The sequence below is a fragment of the Chlorocebus sabaeus genome, chromosome 14 (genome assembly GCF_047675955.1).
Source record: "Chlorocebus sabaeus isolate Y175 chromosome 14, mChlSab1.0.hap1, whole genome shotgun sequence".
In the NCBI taxonomy this organism is placed as follows: Eukaryota; Metazoa; Chordata; class Mammalia; order Primates; family Cercopithecidae; genus Chlorocebus; species Chlorocebus sabaeus.
The window spans coordinates 49,746,913-49,767,642 of NC_132917.1; the positions used below are offsets into that span (position 1 = coordinate 49,746,913).

The 20,730-nt window shown below is 34.7% G+C and overlaps 1 protein-coding gene across 22 annotated transcripts in view; it reads right to left on the minus strand.

Annotated features, from left to right (window-relative positions):
* Positions 1 to 9,158: 9,158 nt before the first annotated feature.
* The window catches only part of NRXN1 (neurexin 1), a 1,137,472-nt gene continuing 1,125,900 nt past the window's right edge, over positions 9,159 to 20,730 (minus strand). For all 22 annotated transcript variants that reach the window (XM_073022966.1, XM_073022965.1, XM_038006271.2 and 19 more), the window contains one exon: positions 9,159 to 12,566. In XM_073022966.1, the coding sequence (XP_072879067.1) occupies positions 12,259 to 12,566 (308 nt within the window). In that variant the 3' untranslated portion in view covers positions 9,159 to 12,258. The remainder of the gene's footprint in view (positions 12,567 to 20,730) is intronic.

Genomic DNA, 20,730 nt, shown 5'->3' on the forward strand with positions numbered 1-20,730 from the left:
TAAGATAAACAGCTGAATAACATGTATTTTATGTTATATGTATTATATACTGTATTCTTACAACAAAATAAGAGAAAATAACATGTTATTAAGAAAGTCATAAGAAAAAGAAAATATATTTACTAAGTGCGTGCTCTTCATCATAAAGGTCTTCAGCCTTGTCATCTTCATATTGGGCAAGCTAAAGAGGAAGAAGAGGGGTTTGTCTTGCTGTCTCAGGGGTAACAGAAGTGGAAGAGGTAGAGGAGGTAAGGGGAGGCAGGAGAGGGCAGTACATTTCATGTAACTTTTATTGAAAAAAATCTGCATGTAAGTGGACGCATGCAGCTCAATCCCATGTTGTTCAAGGGTGAAGTGTAGAGTCGTTAGTGGAGATCTCAGAATTTTGATTTTAAAAATAATGCATTTCTATTAAACATTTTTTTGGATATGTATGAATTATTACTTAGTAATTGAGACTGAACTTAGATGGAGCTCCTTGGGATGTAACAAGATGAGGAATTCTGAAGCCAGACCATTGAGAGGATTACTAACAGAAATACTGAAATTCACAGAGATGGTGGCAAGGTTTAAAAGAATGTTCTAGGCTAGGTGTTAAAGCAAAAATAGAAGCCGAAGGAATTATTTAGTAAAAGAAAATGTTGTGTAAATGTGTGGTGTAAAAATCAAAAGTATTGAGAAAAGTGCTGCCTCTTTCTCCAGGCCTATAAGATAAAGGCAGTAGAAGGCAAGTTTCATAGTTGAGATAATAGATCAGAAAATACTGTCAGCAAAATGTAAATCCTTTGCTTATCTTTTCCCATTGACTTTTGAATCATCTGTTGCTCAACTACATCAGAGAAATAAGATGTGAATATTAGTTAAAATGCCAATGCCAAGCCAATTGTATTGATTCACTCATTCCAAAAATGTCTATTGACTAGCCACTCTGTGCTAAACATTGCACCTTTGCCACTAACTTTAAAGTAATAATTTTATCTGATAAACCCACAGGTCAGCTGCAAGATTTACATCAGAGAGGTGGAAAGAAATCAAGTTTGGGCAAGGAATGATGCCTTTTTTATTTTCTGGTTGCAGGGTTTATATATCTTGGCTGTGAAGACAGGATGTTGGAATTGGAGTCAGGGGCACCAGGCTTTAGTCCTAGTTTTGCTGCTAACAGGCAGAGTAATTTAAAGTAAATTTCTTAAAGTTAAGCCCCAATTTCCTTATCTATAAAATAAGAAATTTTAAAATTTTTCATATCTTCTAATCTATGATACTAAATTTAGTTCCCCTAGTTTCAGGAGAGACCTGACCTAATATATAAAATATTGATTTATTGCTAGCAGTCACTTTACATTTGGTTTCTTAACCTTTCTGGCTCTCACTGTTATCATTTACAGAATGGAGATACAAATCTGTTGTATCTACCTCGCAGGAACATTGTAAAAATAAAATAGGATAATAAATTGGAAAGTGCTAGTAACAAGAAATATCATTACAGCCAACACATTCCTCAAATGCATAACTACGTTTAGATTATTTTGCTTCATCCTTCTCTCCTTAACATCTTTTGTATTAGCTGAGACACATGTGCATGTTACTCACTCGTTACTGAGTGTTTTTTTCTTTTGTTTATTAGTAGCCTTTAAAGAAATAAAAGTTGTGCTATTTGCCAGTTGCTCCAGTAAATGATTTGTAATATGATAAAGCTAGAAATACCTTGTTGAATTATTATAGATTTCTGTTAACAACGTTTTTCATAGCCTCATAACCACAGAATAAAAATAATTGAGAGCTTGCTAGTTAATTTGGCTAGTTTTTTTTTTTGGTAATACTTTCTAAGTTACTTAAAGATTTCTAAAACCATTGTGTTCCTAAATATTTAATATACAGTTATGTGATGTATAGAGATGTTTTGGTCCATGGCACGCGCATATATATATATATATGCGGTATCATAAGATTTTTGCTGTACCTTTTCCGTTTAGATATGCTTAAATTATACTTAACATTATGTTACAATTGCCTATGGTATTCAGTACAGTAACGTTCTGTACAGGTTTGTCGCCTAGTAGCACTAGTAGCAATAGGCTATGCCATATAGCCAAGATGTGTAGTAGGTTATACTATCTAGGTTGCATAAATATACTCTATGATGTTCACAGAATGATGAAATCTCCTAATGACACATTTCTCAAAACATATCCCTGTTGTTAAGCAATGCATGACTGTGTGTGCATGTATGTGTGTGTGTATGTGTGTGTGTGTAACATCAGGACATTGAATGCCTGAATTTATTTGGTAATATCATATACAGAGGGTTGTGGTTAAAATCGAATGAAATGCTATTTGTGCCATTACTTTGTAAGAGATAAAGTATTCCAAAAATGTTTGTAATCATTAACTATTAAGCCACGTAGAAAATTTTAACTACATGCTTCAGTATTCATGAAAAATAATTATAGTCAGTCTTATTCACAAATGTAAACTGAGTATTACATTTTAAAATCACATATTATCGGAAGTAGAGTGTCTCTCCATGTAAAATATTTGTTCAGTAACATTACCATTTAAGTATGATGAGATTTGATGACAATTAAAGCATAAAGAAGAAAAAATGACATTATGTAGAGTAACGGATAAGATTTTACACAATGGGTAATAAAACTGGAACAGAACTAAGGTGTCAAAATTCCAGCTACTTACATTTTATTTTAATAAAAGTAGACCATTTGCATAAGCCTTGAAAGGCAACAAATTCAAATGATAGACCTAATTCTCACTAACAAGAAATAATGAAATGCTGTGGTAATGATGCAAGGGACAGAAAATCTTGTGGGATTTATAACAGAGAAGGAAGGGAACTTTTGGGACAAGTAATGTGTATGTTATAAGCTTTGGGAGAAAAACTTCGTAAACATATAAAGAAAATATGTATTATCCAATAGCCAGATGCTCTGGAGGTAAATATGGCTAAAGACAAATGAGAAATACTAAAAATAGAGTAGCAACTCTAAAAAATATAAATTTAGAGATAAGATTCAAGAGGAAATCAATGAAAAGATATCAAAAGTAACTGTGGTGGCTGAGTTCAGAGCTCTCTGATAGCTCCCATTCTAAATCTGCACCTAGGAGCATGGCTACCTTATTTCTGCCTTCTGCAGGCAGGAATGAGAGGCAGCGGAACAAGGAGGAGGTGAGAGAATATGGCTCCTACTAAAGTAGTGGAGGTGTCTTTATAACATGAGTCAAGCTCGGTAAGAAGATAGTAACTCTTTTGCATAATTTGGTCTAAAATTAAGCACACAGTTCAGGTTTCCTGTAAGGACTGCTGACAGAAGAACAACATGCATAGTGTGATGTTGGAATTTTTTTTTTTTAATATATAAAGAGAAACAGAAAAACAGAAAAATAAAACTGTATCCAGAGTACAAGACCTCATGGATGTCTCCACTCTTTCTCCATTTTCAGTTTTTGTAAACTTCTCATGCAGAAAGTCACAATGGCTTTGCTTCAAAACCCATACCAGGGATCAAGATTTTCAAGTCACAGGAGAAGCAAAAACAGTAAGGTTAAAAGAATTAGTTGAAGGACAAACAGCAAGGGTGTAAAGAGTTAAGAGGCTATCTTTCTGGACTACTCTCCACCATCCAATAGAAAGCCATACAAACACAGGCCAAGTGTTTGTAAGTGAGACCCAGATCATATGTAGCGTACCTGAGTAAGCTAAGCGATGCCAAAAGCACAGCCTCTTCCACCTCATCTCCTGACTATAAAATTCAAACTTACCACTGGGAACACGGAGTAAAGAAATGCTTAAACTTCTTACAGGCTCATTCTCAGTTTTTTCCACAGACATGAAAGAAATTGATTCCACCCCCATTCCCTCCTAGCTAATGGCAGGCATCTGAGACAACTTCACAGCGGACAGTAGAACATAAAGTGAGTTATTTTCAATAATCAAAACAGCTGAATCTGATTTCCATGACTACACTTTTCCCATCCACAGAGGAGGGCTAGGACACACCCGGGGTGCCGGGTTATATTTAGAGAGAATACTATCCAGGATTTGAACTTCAGCTGCTACATGTGACACACACTGGGATAAACTATCCCATTAAAACTGAGAAAAAGGATACAAGTTCATAGACTACTGCAATCATTTTGCTGTAAATGATTGCAAGATGAACAGAAACTAGCCCTAGTGGCTTTAAGGAAATTATAACAGGGCCACAGAGGAGAGAAAGAGACTTCTCTGAGAATGGAATCACATTGTTCTGGAGCGTTGAACCAATTTTACTAGGCAGAGAACTGAATGTATTTAGTGTAAGTACAAAGTCACACACACACACACACACAAACTGTAACAATGTTACGGGTGACTCACCCACATACCCTAGCATGCATCATTTTGGAGCAAAATAACCCAGTGGCTTCCAGCTAGAAACACTTGCAGCTTTTTACTTGAGGGCCTTCAACCACAGAGCTTACCCAGTCAGTAGGAAATGCCACACAAAGTACTTTGAAGTTAATTATCATCCTTACCTTCTTGCCCTCCTAATAGCCCTTTACCTAAGACTGATATAAATCAATGGATACATAGTTCTATTCCTTGGCTTTCAGGTGGAGTAATTCTGAAGCCTGCTTTATGCTATCTCCTAGAATTCCCAAGTAGTATTCCTCATGGCAGTAACCTATTATATAATCAATGTTAATTGGCTTTTTAAATTTTCCTAACTTATTTCCTTACTCCCATCTAGTGCTCCCCCACAATCACTTCTCTGAAGAGCATTCTGATATTGAGAAACCTTATTGGATAATGGAAGTAAAAGTCACTTATCAGGGCCCTCTGAAAATGGTACAAAACAACAGAGATTCTGGAATGGGCTAAGCAGCCGGAAATCACACACTGATGCCTAAGCCCCTTGAAATCAGATCCCCAAAACTAGGGTACCAGTGAGAACTGACGTTCAAGGTAGGCAAATAATAAATGATTTCTAAATTCCTTCTTCAAAAGTTTATCTGTCCATGTCAAGGTCAATTGCATTCCAAACAACTTGAATGTGAACTAAAAATTATACTGGTCGTTTTGACATTTTTTAGGAAGATGTGATACTAGAAGAATGAAAGAAGCAAGTTTTGCCCTGATTTCAATTGTAATACTCAAAAGATGTATTTAATTCTACAGTGATGAGCTTGAAATCAAAATAAGAGGTTTTTTTGTTTGTTTGTTTGTTTGTTTTTTGAGATAGAGTCTCGCTCTGTCGCCCAGGCTGGAGTGCGGTGGCGCGATCTCCGCTCACTGCAAGCTCCGCCTCCCGGGTTCATGCCATTCTCCTGCTCAGCCTCCCGAGTAGCTGGGACTACAGGCACCCGCCACCACGCCCAGCTAATTTTTTTTGTATTTTTTAGTAGAGAGGAGGTTTCACCGTGTTAGCCAGGATGGTCTCCATTTCCTGACCTCATGATCCGCCCGCCTTGGCCTCCCAAAGTGCTGGGATTACAGGCGTGAGCCACCGCACCTGGCCCAAAATAAGAGTTATTTTAAAAAATGTATACTTTCTGGCCACTTTTTAAAAGAAGTGGTAATAATTAATAAACAGCATTACAAATTAAGCTATTTCCTTTTCAAATAGATTCACTGACAAATTAGGAGGAAATCATTTCGTATCCTCATTGCAAGGCAACTGAGTTTCTTATGATTTTTTTTGGTAGATGGAAAATTCCCACTCAAAGATTATTAGCAACTTGATATATTATATCCTCGCCAGTGGATATGTGTTATGCCTATCAAACTTGGCACTGCTGGCATTTGGACAGGACAGTTGTCTGCTGGGATGAAGGGAGGGCTGTCCTGTGCACTTTCGGTTGTTTAGTAGCATACCTAATCCCTACCCGGTGGACACGAATAGTTCTCTCCACCCAAAACATGACAACCAAAACTGGGTCCTGACATTACCAAATGTCTCCTGGGCAAAAGTGCCCCTGTTTGAAAAGCACCGTTTGCAGGGAGGTCTTTTTGAGGCCTCCCTCAGAACTCTTTCACTAATGAACTTATTTTCATGTAAGTGTATGCAAATTTGCCAATGATGAATATTAGGACATCATATGAGAAAATCAAGATATAAATTTATCTGAACTGATCAGTCTTCAATACAATGAAATTTCTCATGGTTAAATGTAAAATACTACATTTATATTCGAGTAATAATTGTCTAGGTACAAGTTAAAGGAGACTGTACCTGGAAAAAATCTGATAATTTTGTTGATCATAAATTCAATGTAATTCAAATAAGCAATATATGCTTTTGAAAAATCATGAAATCTTAAGTGTCATTATCTGGGAGAAAAAGTTCAAACCAAGGAAGGTGAAAAATCCATTGTATTTTGGCTGATCACCAAATGCTATGGTTGTTTGGTGTCAGATTTTGTGAACAGCGGTTCAGGAAAAGGTTACTAAGATTACGAGATGCTTAGAATCTATATAATTTGACTAATGGCCATGATAAACCAGAATATTAAGATTGGAGAAGAGAAAATCCAGACAGTGTTTAGGGGAGGGTGATGGTATTGGAAAGGCTGTCATGGGGAAAAAGGGTATATTCTATTTTGCACAAAGAGAATTAGAATCAATAAGTGAAGGTTACAGAAAACTAGATACAAGGAACCAAAATTATCCTATCATGAAATCGATTGCCTTGCAAAGGAGCTACCCTTCCTCTAGCCATGGCTATGCAATGCTTTGTCTGGGACGTTGTAAAAGTGTCTCCTATGTTGGGAAAAATATTAACATAAACACCTACAATAGTCTTAATTTTAAACCTACGAATTTATGATAATTCTACTCTCTTAGTAGCTACGTAGCACACTTTAATTTTACCCTATTACACAGGTGAACTTTAACTTTTATCTTTTAGTAAAATATTGAACTTTATGCAAAGCATTTAAGTACATTATGTTTTTTATTCCTCACAATCCTATAGGTTGTCTCCTTATCATTCTCTTTTATGGCTGAATAAACTTAGTATGATTGAGTGATTGCACGAAGTCCCACAGCTAATAATTTTCAAATCTAGTATTTAGACCCACTTTGCTTGAACTGTTGGTGCTTGTGACAGATCATTAAGATTATTTTACTTAACTGAAAGCACACTGTTCTAATCAGTAATCATCTGAAATTTCACAGACCAGAAGCATTCAATATTTCTTTTATTGATTGTTATTTTTACTGAATGAATGCTATGGTTCCATATTCTATGTTTCTCAAGAAGTTATTTTCTCCTTTTTATTTAAAGGTGACCACATATTTAGGGGTCAGTAAGGTATTTTTCATAGTCTTGCTGCCACTCTCAAATACTGTTGACCTCTACATGCTTAAAGATGGATGCATTGTTGGGTAAGACCTTGCTGCATATTAGATATTCACTGACTGTCTTCAAGGTGCTAAATCAAAGATTCCAATTCTTGGAGAAGTTTGCCCTTAATATTAAGTTGTTCAGAAGAGTAGAGATATGTGGGATGAATGGGGTGATTTTCATATACTAGACCTCAATAAATAATTGAAGACTGAACTTGTAAAAATGAAGCAAGATTAATTTCAATAAAAATTGTATAACTGGACATTTAGTTATAGAGAAGGATACTGTAATGGTTAAAGTTAGTTCATGCCATCTCCTTGACTTTTTTTTTTTTTTTTTTTTTTTTTTTTGAGATGGAGTCTCGCTCTGTCACCCAGGCTGGAGTGCGGTGGTGCAATCTTGGCTTACTGCAACTTCCACTTCCCAGGTTCAAGGAATTTTCCTGTCTCAGTCTCCTGAGTAGCTGGGAACACAGATGCCCACCACCACTCCTGACTACTTTTTGTATTTCTTGGTCTTCTTAATACTCGCTGAACCATTCATCTTCAGTATTATTTCTAAAAAAGTTTTGTTTATATCTAATGTCTGTTTTAGTGATTCTCAATCTTTTGGGGAATTTTGAAACCATTTAGGGATTTGATGAACCTAATGAATACTTTTACTGGGAAAATGCTCATTCACATATACCTGCCAAGTTATTATATGTATAAATATATATTATATATAATTATTTTATATTAAATACTTAATACTTATATTAAAATATTTATATTCAATATATATTTATATATTTATATGTAATAGCAATTATATATGTTAATATATATCTATCCATTATATATACATATATATTTTACATATATATCTCTATTATTACATATATGTAAGTTAGCAACCCTTGAGGCCTAATCACTGGGCCCTGGACATCTATGCCCTCTATAGGTTAAGACCCAAAATACTTGGCCTGATTACTAATAACAGGTTTTATATAGCAACCGCCTTTGAAGTGCTTACGTATTTTTAAGGGAAATTAAATTATATATCCTTTAATTTAGATATTAATAAAATGTGGATTGTTTCTGTTACATTTTTACAATCATGCATTAATAGTAATAAAGAAATAACAAATATATCTAGACACTGCAGGTTCAAAATGAATTAAGCATTCATGTTCAGACTTTTTACTGTTGAAGAAAAAAAGACTAAACTTACGCATTTTCATCAGAAAATCATTTTCAAGTGCCCGGGTTTTAAAACAGTTACCAACTGTTGAACTAAAACTTACTCTGATGAATCATCTGATTTCTAAAAAGCCAATTTATTTTGTGAGAAATAAATATAGTTCTATGGAAACAAACACTATATTCTTTTATACTTTTTTTTTTCAAATAACATGTGAGAGTCAAAGAAATTAGGCAAATGGTAACTAGTATGTGATAGTGTTGGAATTTAATCACAGGTTTACTTAACTTGGATTCCATTGTTTTTTATAGAGAAAAAGCATATTTACGAAATTAGTATTTTAATGTTGTTTTCAATAATTACTGTATCAGTTTATGGTTTCTGGCATATCAGGATGAACAAATGTATACAAAAGTACATTGAGTGGCTCTGCCTTTAATTGTATGAATATAGATGTGTTTAATGACTAGTAAACTTCAGACAAAAGAGAGTCAACATTCTTCCTCTGTAATATAAGGATGGGTCTTCCCTTCAGATGCAGTCTTCCTTACTGTCCCACTTTCACCACTTTCCCACTTTCACCACATCACGAAATGGTGCCGCATATACTTTTTTAAATCAATAAATCCGCAGTTGTATTAAGAAATATTTTATTAACAAAACGGTAAATTCCACTTGCTTAGCATTTCCAATAATGGATAAATTGGCCTTGCAACAGAAAAACAAACAAACAAATAAAAAAAGAAGAAGAAAACCCCTTAGATACCCAATCACACAAAGCACTAGAAGGGTAGGGTTTTGTGGCCTTTCTTTGATGTTTTAGGGATTGACCACTTCACACATTATTGTAGTATTCGTTGTTTTAAAAAAGGCAACACATTACATGGATAAAAAAGAAGCATAATCAATCCGAAAAGTTACAGTCTAGAGATGTAATCAAATTTATGCCAAGTAGTGTGAAATCCTCAATCAACTGCAAACTATGCATGGAACCCTGATATGTTTGGTATGAAGATACTTGGGATTCAAGTCATTTTCTCCTTCTAACTCTGTTTCCCTCTTTTCTTTTTCCATTCAGGAAAAAATAAGTTTTGCTAGAGTGAGTTTGTGTAAGCCAATAATATTAGAAATAATCTTACTGATAATAAACTATATCATTGCATGTAACTTTAAAATTTATGCTGGGGAGAAACATTGAAATCAATCCCAAACAACACATTTCATAGATATACTGCTTAAAATTACCATTATTCAATTTATTTTCTATTATATTTTAGAATCTATCCAGATGGAAACTGGTTCAAGCTTAATAGATAAAATAGAAAAGCAACCTTAAAACAAAACAAAACAAAACAAAACAAAAACCCTTCAAGCTGTAAATTAGTAGTTTTACACTTCCCTTCTTATTTTACTGGCTTTCCCTGAGTAAGACTGAATGAGACGGGGGAAAAGAAAAGACTCATGAATTCTTTAACGTGGCAAATTAAAAAAAAAAAGAAAATCTAGAAAAGAAGTAATGGATATTAAATTTTCATTGTATACCTTCTACTGTCTGGGTCATAAAAAGCCATTAAGATTCTTTCACAACAATTACTTGGCAACCATAGATAGTGGTGATTTGCTATGAATTATACATATTTCTAAGGTGCTGTATATCTGAAATCCAGGCCACTTCTTGGCTTTTTTTCATCAACTAAAGTATCACAAAAGATGTTTTGCATTTTTTGCCTTTGCTGATTAAAGCTAATTGTAAAGGTATTCTTCTCTTCTACAAAATTTATTATCGCTCTTTTAGAAGGTATTCAAGTAATGCAACCAATTTTTACTGAAGCATCAACTTGCAATCTAATAATGCATTTCTTTTGCACTACCTTCTCATATTAATAATTTATTGCTGTGAACATCATTGAATAATATGCAAAAACAAGTGTATAATCTATACTTTTCTACTACTTAATGTGTTAAACTAAAACTATATTTAATGATATATATGTAAAACCAGAAAAGTTAAAACATAGTCAATAATTAACAGAGAATGATTTTCTTAAATGGGTAATACAGAATAAAAAATTACTGAAAAATACTTTCTTAGTTGAGAAAATGTTTACTTTCCAGAAATGTTCATCATGCACATCAGATTCAGAGAATATATGTATTACTTTATTAGAAAGAAAGTTTTCAATTGCAGCAGCCAGAGTTAAGGTGTAGATTAATCAATTTTGCTTCCATAACCTGCCCACATAATGGTTCTTATTCATGCAGCAGTATATCAGTGATATTCTATTTGATAAGGAAAGGTTCATATCATTAGGGACTAAAATCTTCTTGGGGTTACCTGGGAGCAAGATCTCAATGAAGCAAATCACCCCATTTGTCATCAATACCTTGGCACAACCCTCTTCCTTCCTGCTTTTCAATATGTCAATAAATATTTGCTACTGTATGCACGTTTGGATCTTCTAGTACATCTGATGGATTGCTGTGGATTCGTGTGTGTGTGTGTGTGTGTGTGTGTGAAAATAGTGAATGTATGTGGGAATGTATTTCAGGGAGAAAAGATTATAAGATACATATGTATATATTTGACTTTCTAATTCACACCTTTCATACAAGTACTAAAACTCAATTGCAACAGAATGAAGGCTGTACATATAAGAAAAAAAGTAGCTGAGTCTTTTTATATACATTCATACATATCTTCCTTAGAATAAACACTACACTGTAATTTCTTTAAAAAATAAAAGTAAGTAATTGTGGCAATTTATAATGGTGGCAAAAAAACAAAAACAAAACAAAACAAAAAAACCAAATGAAATAATTGTTGCTCTGATGTCATAAAACTCCCTATACTTAGCAACACTTATAACATTGAATTTACCAAAAATGGCTGAAGAGCAGAGATATATTTTGCATTTTCTATACAACAGGCTATAAAACGTCACTTATCACAGTCCAGAAAGCACACAGAGATGGATTTTATATAAACATATGTAATAACATAATAAGCGTGCATGAAAATTTCCCAATGATTGCATCTATGCCCTCTTGTTTTTGTTTTGAAATTTTGTGTGAAAATGTGCCTTATATTTCACATTTTTGAAAATAAGGCCTCCATACTTTTTTTCCTCTCTCACAACCAGAAAGGGGCTTTTTGAATGTGTTCCTACACAAGTCTTCAAAAAAGCCAGCACTTTGTTTCAAATGCAAGTTCCAACCACTGCTCCAGTTGCACCAGGCGGCAAACTCTTAAAGGTTTGCAGGTTGAGTCACTCAAAAGGACAGTCTTCTCTGGCAATTGGACTAACTGACTTCTCAGGAAAGCGCTAGCACTTTGGCTAAATCCAGGATCATAGGTAGCTTCTTTTTTGTGTTATGTTTTGTGTTGGTTTCTGTGTTGTGCCTTGATGCTGTAATACTCCTTTGCTTTATGAATGCGTGCGGTCATCACTGTCTTTTAGAAATGTTCCAGCAACATAAAGACAAGCAGAGTAAATGAAAACACTGTGGATGTTAGGGAATTTATTGGCCCCTGTTTTTTGTTTTTTGTTTTTCTTTTTTGAGAAACAAGAGCATGAGATACTTGTTTTTATTTTTTAAAAAGTCTTTCCTTCCTGATTGCATTCCCTGTCTTCTTTTGTATGTGCTTCATAAAAAGGAAAGTAAGTAAGTTTATATTATGTCTCAGATAAAATGAAGACTATTTCTATACAAGTGTCCATTTAAGATCTTGGGATCAGACATAATACTCTTTATCCTTGTTTTTCTTATTTTTGTTGGCGCTTTTCGCACTGCTGGGTTGTTTCTCCTTTACGACAGCCCCATTGGACTGTGCTGAGTTACTGATGTAGTTTCGACTCTCGTCCACATGGTATGAGCCTTCATCCCGGTTTCTGTACTTGTACATGGCATAGAGGAGGATAAGGATGCACAGGGCGGCAGCAGCTACTATCCCAACGACCATACCCGTGGTGCTGCTGGACTCCCGGATCACTTCTGCTGAGCCTGGGTACGGCTCTCTGCCGCCTGCTCGGGTTGGGTTGGCTATAGAAAAGAGGATGAGAACAAACACAAAGTGATCATTGAGTTCACTGAATACCAGAGAGCTACATTCACATTTATTATCTATTTCTAACAGTTTCTATGCATTAGGAAAGGTATCCTGTTGATACCTGTAGCCATCCCTCTGCCTCACGGGTACTAAAAACTAGGGACTATGATTCAAAGTTCTCTGCGAGAGATTTGTTGCTATGTCTTCTTTTTCACAAATCAATTTTGTTTACAGAGTTCTGTAAGCATTGCCCTAAATAAACCCCAATTAGCTCTAAAGAGCCATGTTGGTGGGTTAAGTGGAAAAACCACAAACCCAACATAAAGAAAAGCAGAACAGCCCTACCCTATAATACTATAGGGAATCATAAGAATCAAATTGGTGTTGCTCTAGAACATAGGTCTAACTAGACTGAATCAGGAAAACTAAATTTAGGACTACTTTAGAAATCCTATTCCCTTGTATTTTAAAGAATACAATATTGAACAATAAGATAATTCACACATTTTAACTGTCTGCTTTTTAAAGTATAACTTCAGTTACATTTTTATAAACGAAAATAGACTAATTTCCATTTTGTTGGAGATTTACTTGTTTACATAAGTATGTGTGTATTTTATTAATTGACTGGGGAGCTCCCAAGCTAAACTTTGGAGGAGAAAGTAATAAAATATTCTTTCTCAGGTTTAAATACAGTCTAGATTGATTTTTTAGTCAAAACTCAGAACTACCTAATAGATAATAATAGAAGACTGACTAGTTTTATTCAACTGACAAAACCCTTATTCAGTCTTCCCAAAGTATAAGTAAGGTTCTTTCTTGCATGAGAGCAATGGATTTTGGGGCGCCTATATCTTCTTGAAGGCTTGGTCAGACACTGAAATTGATCGATGGGGAAGAATGGACCTGAGATTTAATTGGTAGATAGGAGGAGAAGGAGCAGCTCTTTTCCTCTATATATAATAAACTTTTTTGATATTAAAGGATAGAAACTGTAGAGAGAGAAGAAGATTCTATCCTACTCTGACTGTAGGTCATTTTTTCCTTGTGAATTGTGTTTTCTGCTTTTCCCTGAATCTCTATCCTCTCACTTGTCCTACATAAAAATATTACTTTTCAGATGTAATGTATTAAAAATGCTACAACTTTCAAAACACGATTCTTTGCCAATTATGCATAATGAACTTAAATAATCTCGATTGCATATATATTAGATAGGATGTATGTGTATGAGTGTGTGTTCGTGTGTATGTAAGAACTGAAAACTTAAGAAGACTAAAATTATGCTTTTATTTCACTACTACTAAACATCATTTAGTAATTAGTTTTAATATTTCTGCAAAAGTTCTTGTTAATTACTGGGAATCATTTTACCAAACATATGGCTCTATAGTGCTCTGTAATTCCATTTTCAAATATCACCAAGATTTCTTTTGCCTAAATGTGTGTGTGTGTGTCTGTGATTTTCCTTTCCTTCTCCAAAGAAAGTCTTAACAAATATAGCCATTTCCAAGGTAGTAGCTCTCAGTCTCAAATTAGCAATATGCTATGTTCTGGTGCTACAAAATGTAGCAGGTGAAATTTTTTGTGCTGAATATGTCCTTGCTTGTTTTACAAAAGCCCATGGAGTGTGGCTTAATAAAAAGCTTTGGAGTTGCTTCTGTGGCCAAGGTGGAAGGAGACAAAGACTGTAATCCACAGTATTTGATTACAGGAATTAATTTTCTCTCATGAAGAATAGAATCTCCTGCAGTAACTCTGTCACTACCTGACAAACCAAAGGCAGCACTTTCTCTTTTAAATACAGTCATCTTTGCCAAAGTGTGCCAATTAGCTCAGCTGCTTTCACTAAATGAAAACTTTCATTTTACAGAGCATTCTTTTACTATGGTGTCTCGAGAGCTAAAAAGGGAATTTTATTTAAATGTTACCTAAATCGTTTTTTTCCAACCTGATGGAGTGCTTTCATTTTAAACACATTTTCACAACTACCTCACTTTTACTTTGTCTGACAGAAGGGAATAGGGAAAATGGAGATAACATTTGAATCATTTAGCTTATGACAGTAAAATTGGAGAATTTTAATGGAATGGAGGATTTATATTTTGTATACTAAGAATAGACATGTATTTTTTTGATAAGGAATTGGTATCAAAAATGGACTATCTTATCAAAAAAACATTTATTTTATTTTTATCTGCTACAATATTTCTGAGAGGTTTTCAAAACAACTATGCACATAGCCTAATAACAACTTTGTGTTAAAATAAGAATGAGGTCACAAAGACCACAACAAAGCCTGAAATCCTTCAACTGTGCCATACGCATTTGAAAACATCTCCCATTTAAGGAAAATATTTTCTTTTTTGCAACACTAGCCAAATTGTTGCTTAAGTCATATCAGGCCTAAAAATATCTGTATACAAAACCCAGATGTAAAAATTCTAAATATCATGTTTCTTAAAAATATAACCTACAAAAGCTCTACCAAAATTAAATAAACCCAATAAACATGTTATCTTTCTTTTCCCTGATTCACATTAAAATTTTAATAACCATAATAGCAGATATTATTATAGGTATGTTTGGAATACTCCCATGTCTGACTGATTAATATTCCTTTTCTATTTATGCTTCAAATCTGAAGGCTAAGTGAAATTTTTCTTGACTTTTCTTCTAAGACTAGAAATATTTATGTGTTGGTCGGGCAGGGTGGCTCACGACTATAATCCCAGCACTTTGGGAGGCCGAGGCAAGTGGATCACAAGGCCAAGAGATGGAGAACATCCTGGCCAACATAGTGAAACCCTGTCTCATACAAAAATTTGCTGGGTGTGGTGGTGTGCACCTGTAGTCCCAGTTACTTGGGAGGCTGAGGCAGGAGAATTGCTTGAACCCGGGAGGCAGAGGTTGCAGTGAGCTGTGATCACACCACTGCACTCCAGCCTGGCAATAGAGTGAGAGTTCGTCTCAAAAAAAAAAAAAAAAAAAAAAATATATATATATATATTCATGTGTTAATATAAATATATATATTCATGTGTTAATATAAATATATATATTTATGTGTTAATGGGACATCTCTCCCAGATATGCAATAAAAGGCTGAAGACATTTAAATATATTCATTAATTATAAATGTGGCTTCTCTTATTGTCGCTAATGATTTATTTTGATGAGCACTGAAAAATCTCTGAAGAAAATTTATATTAATGTAAATATAGAGAATAGTATCAATGACTAATATGATTAAATGTCTTTTTATGTAATTTGTTCGAAATTTATATAAACGGGAAATGCTGTCATCTCAGCCATTTACAAAAATGTGAAAAAAATAAGATAAACTTATAATTAATTTCATGGATTTAAGAATTTTGCATTCCCTCTAAACTATATAATAAACTAAAATAAGACATTTTAAAACAATTAAAGCCATCTGCTACATGTTTTGGTCTTAGCAGTGCTGAAATGTGAATAATGTAATTAACTAAAATTTACTTTCACCCCTTCTTTCTTTCTTTGTTCCAGCATGTGACAAAGAAACAAGTGAAAGAGAATAACTTGTTAAAAAAGATTTAACTTGTTAAAAAAAGCAAGTGAAAGAGAATAAAGGAGGAGGAGCTAAAATAATGGAATACAAACAAATAAGCTTAAGTCTTTAAGTCCTGAATCTTCAAAGATTAACTCTGATGTGTAGGTAAAATTAAGCCGACGTAGCCAGTTCATTATATTGGGCCCAGGGATATAAGGAACTTGGATCAATGGAAAACTTCAGTAGGATTGACAGTGATCCACTACATGTGAGGAGAGAGAGAATGCACGCCTTCATCACACTACGAAGGCTTTGACTTGTGCTGGCATTTTTAACCTAAATGATTTGGAAGCTACTAATTATTCTAGCAAGGAAACAGAGTAGTACAGTAATTATGACCCATTTCATATTTGTATTCACTTCTTTTCTACTCACTTCTGAGATTCATTTAGCCAAATGGCTATAGAAAAATTCCTGGGACTCTTGCACTGATAAAGCATGCTACCTTAAAGGACCACTGAAAAGTAGCTTTTAATCCTTCCTCTCTCCCCTAGCATTTGGTAAGATATGGTGGTCTCTAGAAGTTTTCCACATGATCTGCTTTGTTCCTGTAGATTTATCAAGAATCCTATGAATTTTCTTGTTTTATGTTGTCTAATTAATATTGTGGTAACTTAGGTAAACATAAGCTGTCAAGTGTTTGGACAGTTAGTAACGTATTTCTGCATTATAGTCTAAATCAGTTTGTTCATATCCAATGATAATTCAGATGATAATTCATTGTGGAAAATGAATAGCTAATGCTAAAGGCATATTTTAGTGCCTTATCACATAGAAAAAATAAATGCAACTGTTGCTCTGAATTAAAAATTAAAAAAATAAATCTTTCAGATTTTAATTTGTCTTCCGCTGAGATAGTTATTTCAAACTACAACAACAGGAAAGGAAATTGCCCTATGTGTTATTTCTTTATTTTTGATAGTCTTTGATACTGTATCTGTGAAAGAACATCATTTCCTCAAATTAGAACAAATTTAGATCCAATTAAGAAACACATGGGGAAAATATGTTTGAGACATATTAGACTTCAGTACAGAGCAGAGAGGGATGTCAGTGCAGGCTTCATCTCTTACCAGCTTCTTGCACCCTCTGTTGCTTCCTCCATGCTCCTCTCTATTTCTCCTCCCACTTACCCCTCTTTATCACCTCTGTGCCTTGGTCTTCCAGCTCCCGAATTATCCTTGTGGGGGCCCTCCCCACCCCCAGGTAAATGAAGAAGGTCAGGCCAGCAGGGGTCAGGACTGTTTGCCTCTTGGGTTGGTGTATTACTCAGGAAGGTGTTCAATAAACCACAAAATGTATTGTCAATTTCCTAATTTCAAAACACAATGTAAAATAATTCTTACTGGCACAAGTGTCTACGTGTGATTATTTCAGCAGAACAGGTTTTGTGTTTCATATTGGCATGATTACTTTAAAATGTAACTTTCTAAATTTGCTTGCAGATAAAATTGTATGCTTTGTCAAAACAAATAATATTTGATCACTAATTTAAAAAACTTTTGTGATACATATGATGATATGATGGGGGCATATTAAGCCATTAAACTTCGCATTGTATTTATCAGTTTGCATTGTTTGATTATATCTAATCATACCTTAGCGTATGCAAATAGAAGTTAAAGATTGCAATTACTGAGGACAATGATTCACAACTGAAGTGCTACAATACTAAGCAATTTGAAAGGTACATTTTTGAATATTAATAAATTTTTCCAAGGAGATTTCACTTTGCAATGGTAAGTGACATCCTTCATTTTTCTTTCTGAAATTGGAAACACAGCAATCAATTATTGTCATTAAAGAAAACTGCTCTTGATCTATGTTTTTGCAACTCTGCATGATAAATGGTGTTTATAATCCTAATTCCTGATATACAATGGGGTTTGGTGGGTGGTGGGACCTTGTCTTTCTATTGATGAGTTCACCAAGGCATTAGCATGCCATCAGATGCTCTTTTTATCACTCAAATTGTCACTTTTATGAAATTATTTTGTATACTTGAATGAGCTTTTCTTCCACTGTAATCTTATATATATATATATATATATATATATAGGTTCCAAAGTTAACTTTCAAGGTTAGATTGTAGTTTATAGGTAATTTTTTGGGCTGCTTTTATTTCTTCAGTATAGACTGTTAATGTATGTCTATGTCGTCAACTATGAACCTAGCACACCAAGGATAAAGTAAGAGTATCATTATAACCTGATGACAATGAAAATTCAGCTTTTGAGCTTTGAGAAAAAGATTGTAAGAAACTACCAGTCTTAGGAAATAAAAAAGAACAAAACATGCTAGTGGTTAAAAAACAAACAAATATAGGTTATATATTTAAGATCAAGAGGGGATCATAAAGGATCATTAAACTCCATAATGCCCAGCATATATCATTCTGCTAACCAGAATTGTTAGATGTCCTGTCTTGTAATGATCCTTTTAAAAGAAAACTCTTGGCAAGAAGCATTTACTGAATTTCTTCTCACTAAGAGTTTCTGACCAGTCTTTCTGGTTTTCTCATAAATTAAGCTTAAAGTAATAGATTTTAAATTTCTGTCTCCACCCCACCTAGGAAAAAGAGTTGCCTAAAATGATCTCATTAGGCCAGGGTTCTATACTGTGTCTAATAGATGTAGAAGTTATTATAATTCTAGGCTAGCCTTGAAAATTATTTTGGATTTATAGGGGAAGATTTGACTTTTCCAGTACTCAGTTTCATGAATACTGTGAAAAGAAAATAGGAATTGTAGCCTCCTGGGGTGTTTGTGAATTGAGATTAGCACAGTTTTTCTCTTCCCCATTTGGAAAAAAAAACAACTCAAAATTTATTACTTTTTCCCATTTGTTTGCTTCAATAAATGTAGGCCAGAAGAAACAATTATGATGCAATCATTCATAAGAAGCCATGTTTAAATGCTACATTTGTAGGAAAGCAGGTACACAGTGATTTATATGACATGCATTAATTTCGACTCATGCTGTGGTTTTGTGAGAAGTGAGGGATGCTGGATGTTTCAAATTCCCTCCATTCTCCCTCCCACCAACTCCACCTATGCCTGCACATTCTTAAATTCACTTATGGAGGTCAGACAAGTCTTGAGAGAGGACATGTCTGACACATCTTAGCCCTTCCCCAATACATCAGAGATTTAGAAATAACTTGGAAATCAATAAACCTTTGCTACCTGCCTGGCTGCTGTCTCTGACATTTTCCTCTGCTTCTTTCAAAACCACCAAAGCATGCGTTTGAAGGGCAGTTAAGGGGCCACCACTCTGATATTGAGAGGTTCATTATCTTCTCCAGAGATCTAGGTATTGAATGGTAAGGGATGCTATACACAGGAAAACTCATCACGTGCCTGCACGATAGAGAAACCCAACTAGGTCAGATGAGTAGATTGCAAAAAAGGGCTAATATCTAGAACCTACAAAGAACTCAAACAAATTTACAAGAAAAAAACAAACAACCCCATCAAAAAGTGGGCAAAGGATATGAACAGACATTTCTCAAAAGAAGACATTCATACAGCCAACAGACACATGAAAAAATGCTCATCATCACTGGCCATCAGAGAAATGCAAATCAAAACCACAATGAGATACTATCTCACACCAGTTAGAATGGCGATCATTCAAAAGTCAGGAAACAACAGGTGCTGGAGAGGATGTGGAGAAATAGGAACACTTTTACACTGTTGGTGGGATTGTAAACTAGTTCAACCATTATGGAAAACAGTATGGCGATTCCTCAAGGATCTAGAACTAGATGTACCATATGACCCAGCCATCCCATTACTGGGTATATACCCAAAGGATTATAAATTATGCTGCTATAAAGACACATGCACACGTATGTTTATTGCAGCACTATTCACAATAGCAAAGACTTGGAATCAACCCAAATGTCCATCAGTGACAGATTGGATTAAGAAAATGTGGCACATATACACCATGGAATACTATGCAGCCATAAAAAAGGATGGGTTTGTGTCCTTTGTAGGGACATGGATGCAGCTGGAAACCATCATTCTTAGCAAACTATCACAAGAACAGAAAACCAAACACCGCATGTTCTCACTGATATGTGGGAACTGAACAATGAGATCACTTGGACTCGGGAAGGGGAACATCACACACCGGGGCCTATCATGGGGAGGGGGGAGGGGGGAGGGATTGCACTGGGAGTTATACCTGATGTAAATGACGAGTTGATGGGTGCAGCACACCAACATGGCACAAGTATACATATGTAACAAACCTGCACATTATGCACATGTACCCTACAACTTAAAGTATAATAATAATAAATTAATTAAAAAAAAAAAAAAAAAGAGAAACCCAACTAGGACAGGCTGCTACCTCAAATGGTACCACATGGAACAGAAGAGACAATGGACGTCCACACTCTGTATGACCTTGGTGACACTGAAAACGAATAAGCAGAGAACATGCACAATCTCCCTAATCTCCAGGGGGAGCCATAGGATCATGCTGTTTACAAATCTTATTCTTCAATTATTCAGTATGTTGTAAACTATATGTCTACAGCTTAGTCATCTATAAGC